Source organism: Microcaecilia unicolor, chromosome 2 (genome assembly GCF_901765095.1).
Source record: "Microcaecilia unicolor chromosome 2, aMicUni1.1, whole genome shotgun sequence".
NCBI lineage: Eukaryota > Metazoa > Chordata > Amphibia > Gymnophiona > Siphonopidae > Microcaecilia > Microcaecilia unicolor.
The window spans coordinates 535,108,615-535,115,597 of NC_044032.1; the positions used below are offsets into that span (position 1 = coordinate 535,108,615).

Genomic DNA, 6,983 nt, shown 5'->3' on the forward strand with positions numbered 1-6,983 from the left:
CCTCATAAGTTTTAGGAATAATTTAATCATCATCGTTGGGCTTTCTGAACATTACCTATTTTAGGAAAGTAAATATTTGATGTAGAAATTCTCATCTTTAGAAGCTCTTCAGTGCCCCCTTAATACAGTAGTATGAGATAACATCTCAAATTGTTACTGTATTTAATGCACTGAATACTGTTAAATAAAGATATCTACTGTACTTGCATTAACCTCAAGCTGAACATTGAATGGAACATCTCCAGTAGTTATAGAAAACTGTGGTTCAGAAGAAATCTTGAAATACAACTTCAAGTCACCTTCAGCAATGAACCTCTGTGTTCCATCAAGTATTTTGCTTTGTCTCCAATAGTGTCTACTTACCCAGCTTTAATTAGGTGATAATGTTCATAACACTGTTAGCATTTGGCAACAAAATCTTTAACAAAGTTTCAGCAGAAGAAATATACTGCAAATCATTTACTGTGGAAGTTGTTAAATATATATTTTTAAAGTGATCAACTGTAGAGTGCATTGGTATCTGGTTTGAAGGGAAGTAAATGTAAAATACTAATTATTATTTAAATATTTAATACTTTAAGAAGATTTATGCAAGCTTAAATTTCATAAATGTTTCAGTAGTTTTCATAGGGAAAATGCCTTTTACTCACATTAACTGCTATCTGCAAGTTGGTCTTCAGTGCAACTAAAAGTCTGTGCCCTATGGAACACCATACAGAAATAGGAGTTTAAAGTAAAATGGTAACTGTTGACAGATAAAGACCAAAATAAATCTGTCCAGTAAGATGTTGAGGGCAATAACTGCCACTCTGTTCCTTGTTACTCCATGCATTCTGTTTGGGTTTGTAACTTTTGCATTAAGAGGAAGCATTCTCAATGGCTGCACATTTAAATCAAGAGGATAAAATACAGGCACAGCTTGAAGTTTCAAATGTTCATGTGTACTTTTCCAGCAAGCATCTATCCATCAAAAAAGCCTGTAGTTATAAAGTATGTGCTGTCTTCACCCTAGAATGGACAGTTTTAAAACTGTCTCTATTTTTGGCTGTATTTTGAATCAATTTTATTTACTATTTAATACTTTTGTCTTACAGGCCTATTCTTGGATTCAGGATGAAATGGGAACACAATCTGACCCTGTGGTAATTGTACGATTTTTGGGATCTACAGAAATGAGTTCAGATCTTAAGTACCTACTTAAAAGTATTTGTGAACAATTGGCTGTTAACTACCGATATCTTCTACAGAGCTTCCCCAAGAAGATCCATGATGTTCGAGAGCTATTTATCAATCTGTTGAATGAGTCTTCATTTCATAGACCACTAGTTATAGTATTTGACAGCCTTGAACAACTTTCAGAGGGTGATGATGCCAGAAAATTGTGGTGGCTTCCTGTTCACCTTCCCCGTTCAGTACGAATAATTGTATCAACACTCCCCAAAAAGCATGGGATTTTGCAGAAACTTAGGTGCCTTATACATGAAGAAGATAACTATGTTGAATTGATTCCTAGGGACAGAAAGATGTGCAGTCAAATACTGAAACATCAGTTGCTACGAATTAAAAGGAAAGTAACTTCAGGACAACAAATTTATGTCAATGAAGCATTTTCAAAGTGCACTCTACCAATGTTTGTTAATTTAATCTTTAAAGCGGTCAGGAACTGGAGATCTCACAAAGATGTTGATGATTCTTCACTTTGCATTACTGTTCATGAAAATATAGAAAAATTATTTTGGGCGCTGGAAAACAAGTGTGGGTCAAAGCTTTTGTCAAGGGCACTTGGCTACATTACAATGGCTAAAGCAGGATTGAGTGAAGTGGAATTAGAAGACATTTTAGCACTTGATAACAGTGTTATGAATGAATTAATGGTTCGTGACAAACCACACAATCCATTGAGGATACCATACATATTCATTGCAAGGCTTAAAGAGGACTTAGCAGGATATCTGATAGAGAGGCAAGTGAGGAATGTAACACTTCTTGTATGGGCAAATAGACACTTGCACCTTATTTCGCAAAAACTATATCTCCACAGTGAAGAAGATATACATGAAATGCATACCACTATGGCAGAATATTTTTTGGGTGTTTGGTCAGGAGGAAGGCAGAAGCCTTTCTACAGTGAACAGCAATACTTGAATGATTGCCTTGATAACGAAAGCAGAGGTCTCAGTGATGAGGAAAGTCATTTCAGTGGTGAAGCTTCTTTTGATCGTCAAGTTCCTGATCAACCATGGGTATTCCAGTGCAATCCTTTGGAACCTGATATATTTTTTGTCAATCACAGAAAAATGACAGAACTTTTGCATCATTTGACAAGAAGTGGGAAAACTGATGATCTATTATATGGTATTACTATGAACTTTAGCTGGCTTTATACAATGATCAAAATCGGCCAGTTTGAAAAAGCCCTTTCTGATATAGAACTGGCATACAACTACTCACAAGAAAAAGAGTTGAAATTTCTTGCTGCCACGCTTCGCAGCATAAAGTGCAAGGTGCTGAAATATCCAGGGTCACTCTCTGCTGAACTGCAACAGAGACTTCTGCCCGTTGCAAGTTCATTAACTAAATTTAGGCACCTTCTTTTAGAGTGTGACAAGGATGGACCAAAATATTGCTCAATTGTTCCATTGCATTCATCCATGGATATGACTTACAGCCCTGAGCGGCTTTCTTTGTCCTCCAATTACATGCATGTCACTGACATTCTTCCTACATTTAATCCAAGTACAGTCATTGTTGCGTTAGAGAATGGTTCCATCAGCACCTGGGATGTGGAATCTCGCCAGCTACTAAGACAAATCACAACAGCTCAATCTGTCATATTAAGTATGAAATTGACAAATGATGAAAAATACCTTATTGTAGCTACAACAAAGAACACACTTCTGATCTATGACAACTTAAACTCCTGCCTTTTGAGAGAGGTAGAAATTAAAGGGTCAAAACATAGTAGTATTGGAGGAAGCTGTAACGTTATAAACGGTTTTACTGTATCCAGCACCCATGCACTTGCTTGGTTGGAGGCAAGCAAAGATGTTACTGTAATAGATTTACTTTATGGATGGCCACTGTACCACTTCCACTGCTGGTATGAAGTAACTTGTGTTCAGTGCTCTCCAGATGGACTGTATGCATTCTGTGGACAGTCTCTCAACACCACAACAATATTTCATCTTGGTAGTGGTGAAAAACTTTCAACTGTGACATCAGAATTTTCAGGTGGATTTGTGAAATTTCTTCTGATTCTGGACACTGCTCAAGAAGTAGTTATGGTAGACAATGAAGGAAGCCTTTCAGTTTGGCATACTGCAGAAATAACAAATCCACAATTGACTGAAGACTTTGATTGCAGAAAGGAAGACAGTGATGTTGTAAGCATTGAGCTTTCTGAAGACCAAAGTGCAATTCTGATTTGTAAGGCACTGAGCATAGAACTCCTGGACACCAGTTTGTGGAAGGTAACTGAAAAATTTAAGGTGAAACACAATGAACGTTTTATATCAGCTGTTTTGTCCAAAAGTGGTGACTGTATAATTGCGTCCATGGAAAATGCCTCATCCATTTTTGTTTGGAGGAGAGACACAGGTCAATGTATGGCAAGTTTACAAGAAATCTCAGGAAACATAGTCAAATTAATGAAATCAAATCATCATAACCTGCTGCTATGCTTAACTGTCAGTGGGGTCCTTTCTATTTGGGATGTGGATATCATCACAGCTATGTCAAACATTGACAAAACTGGCAAACCCATCCAGAGTGTGGTACTGCCAGGAAGAGGTGAGCAAATTTACACACTTGATGGATCAGATGTTGTCCATAAGTGGAACTTTGGCACAGGATTCATTGAAACAATATATAAGCACGAAGGTATTGTTGACAATTGTGTGCTCACAAGTTCTGGTGAATTGATGGTTACATCAGATGACAAATGTAGCCAGTATGTATGGCATACTGTTTCTGGTGAAAATCTGTTCCGTATCAGTGGACAAAAGATATCCCAACTACTGATTACACATAATGATCAGTTTGTTGTATCACTCTGTGAACAAAATGCATCTCGAGTGTGGAGACTGGCCACAGGACACAAAGTTTGTAACATTCTAACTGCCTTACAGAATGCATTCATAACAACTGCAAATACTTTTGTAGTAGGAATGACAAAAAGCAAATTGTTAGCCGTCAGTCTCTGGACAGGAAGCATAACCAAGAAGTATTGCTGTGATGATGGTGCAACTATTGTTAATTTTAAATTGATCCCTGACTCTCCAGACTTTGTTGTCTTTATAACATCTACTGAAACAGTGAGCATCTGGAGTCTTACAGAGGAAACAATTTGTAGACGTGTGCAGCTTCCTAACAACTTCTTAAAGAGTTTAGAAGACTTTGAAATCTCCCCAAATGGAAAACTTGGTATTATATCCCGTGGTGATGAAAATATCAATGTGCTTGATTTGTACAGTGGCAAACTTCGTGTTGTTCATGCATCTGGCATTATCTGGAGGCAAAGATTGTCTCGAGATGGACGCTACTTGGTATACATTTGTTTTCGAAGTGGCGAAGATGATGATGACAATGGTGCAGTGTCTAGTTTAATTGTAATGAGACTGGCTGATGGAAAAAATATTGGTGCTTGTTCCCTTTACAAAACTCCAACTTTTCTTGCCCTCTCACAGAGACATCTGAATATTATTGTAGGCTTTGATGATGGGAGCATAGGTACATACACTGTAGTAGATCGAGTGGATGCTGCACTGAAAATTAAGATTGCTACATCCAACAGTCGACAAATTTTCAACAACAAATCTCAGCTGATTAGGCCAAAGTGTAGTAATTCCAGTTTTAAGGTGACTGCAGATTGTATATGGAGAGAGTCTACTGAGGTTTTTGCAAGAGATAGCCCCATCAATGTATCAGACCCTGGGGAGACAACTGAGATAGCTCCAACCAAAAAGCATAATTACTGCTATGATAAAATGTGCTCTGCCATGGACTGCAGGGGGCAAAATTTTGCTGCTAATAATTGATTATACAGTACAAGTAAGACTAGATTTGAAATATTTTAAATATATTTCCTTTCGCTTCTTCAGTATGATAATGTAGGAAGGATGACAGGGACCTTACAGCATGTTATCATGATCAGCATTCTTATATTTTTGACATGTTCAATCAATGGACTGCAGGGGATATTTTTGCATTCCAAACATGGTCTTAATCAATGGATTAAGAAGGAAAGCCTTGACTCATAAATTTTAGCAATAGTGCTCTAGTTCTTACACTTTAATTGAAGTGAAAAGAAATTATGAACTTGGGGTAATCAGTGATTTAATCAGATGAATATCTCCCATTTAATATACATGGAGGCGTATTTTCAAAGCACTTAGACTTACAAAGTTCCATAGTAACCTATGGAATTTTGTAAGTGTAAGTGCTTTAGAATTGAGCCCCAAAGTGTGCTGAACTAATTCAGGTAGTGCCCGTTGTGTGGGAACCACCAACTTGAGGGTACACCTATGTACTGCTGATGGCTACTTAAGTCGTACCCCTCAATAATACAGTGACAACATGTGACCTACTGAATTCTGCCAAAATCAAATACTTGATGCATTCCACCATCATTTAAAGAAATACAAAGTTAAAAACAAGTAGACGATCACATGTAAGAAGAACTAGGAAGCAGATATTCTACCACCCTCACAACTACACATGTGCCACAGGTCAGCCTTTGTTTAGCTTCAGTAATTTAAAGCTGCAAGAAAAGTAGCTGCATGTAGATGTTTCTGGTTTCTGTATACACACAATAAAAATTACATATCGCCTGGTTTATATAGGCAATACAGAGTTTAACATTGGAAATTCATTGTTCATGTGTCTGTCACCCAGTGTGTGCTAGGATGTAATGAATACTTTTCCTAATAAGAAGGGCATTACAGACAATCAGGCATCTGTTCAGGTCATTCTTTGTATTGGAAGGTTCACTTTTAAGTAAGAGAAATCTCGCTTGTCCCTACAGGTACAGTCTTAGAAGAATGTCTTCAGCTATGACATGTACTAATGTTGATAACATTTGCCTTATTGCCATCCCTGTTCTCTCCTGTGTTAAATGCAGATCAAATGACCAAATACTCTGGGACTAACACAATGCCTACAGGCTTTATGTGCTGTAACACATACAAGATGTCCAAAGGCTCTCTACTGTTCCAATTTGTATTGAATTTCTTATTTCTACATCCTGTATGTGTTCCTGTTTATTTCTTGTGTTCCACTTCCTGCTTAAAGACTGTTCTGAGCCTTTCACACAGTGCTATCCATTTTAAGGTAGATGCTGTGAATTACTGCAAATTTTACAAAGATGCTTACAGAAGTGACTTCTGATATTCTCAGAGGTGTAAGGCCCCATTGCACCTCTCCTTCCCACCTCCTTACCAGTCATGCACATGGTTTGTTGTTGGCAAATTTTACAGAGAATTTTAATAAAAGCAATTTTCTCTTAGAATACATAGATCTCTGTGCCACTAAAGTTCAGAATTTCAAATTAATGCCAAACTAGGGTTTTCAGTAACATGTGGGTGTCCTGTGTAAAAGCCAATGTAGTGTACCAAGTGACTTGAATGACTTTTCCTAATCTATTTGCAGCTAATAGATCATACTGAATGTTTTTATGTAAACTTTGTATTGTTGGGATGAACTACCCAGTCAGAGATTTATATTTTCATAAATGTTAAATTAGTAAAATTTTGTTAGAGAGTTGTTAAATTAGAAATCTATTGCAGTCTTCAAACAATATACAGTCTTGTGTATGCATTGTTTGTATGAATAAAGCAAACTGAACAACATTTTGTAAATTTCAAATTAATTTACCATAGATAGATAGATAGATAGATAGATAGATAGAGGAAATATTATGCAAGAACAAAAAAAAACCAACCTTTTTTTTTTTTTTTTGCAAACCCGGTTGATTAAGAATGATTAAT

The 6,983-nt window shown here is 36.8% G+C and overlaps 1 protein-coding gene across 1 annotated transcript in view; it reads left to right on the plus strand.

The window, feature by feature from the left end:
* NWD2 (NACHT and WD repeat domain containing 2) overlaps nt 1-6,776 on the plus strand; it is a 28,204-nt gene extending 21,428 nt beyond the window's left edge. The window contains exon 5 of the mRNA XM_030192193.1: nt 1,095-6,776. Coding sequence (XP_030048053.1) covers nt 1,095-5,036 — 3,942 coding nt within the window. The 3' untranslated portion in view covers nt 5,037-6,776. The remainder of the gene's footprint in view (nt 1-1,094) is intronic.
* The last annotated feature ends 207 nt before the right edge of the window (nt 6,777-6,983 follow it).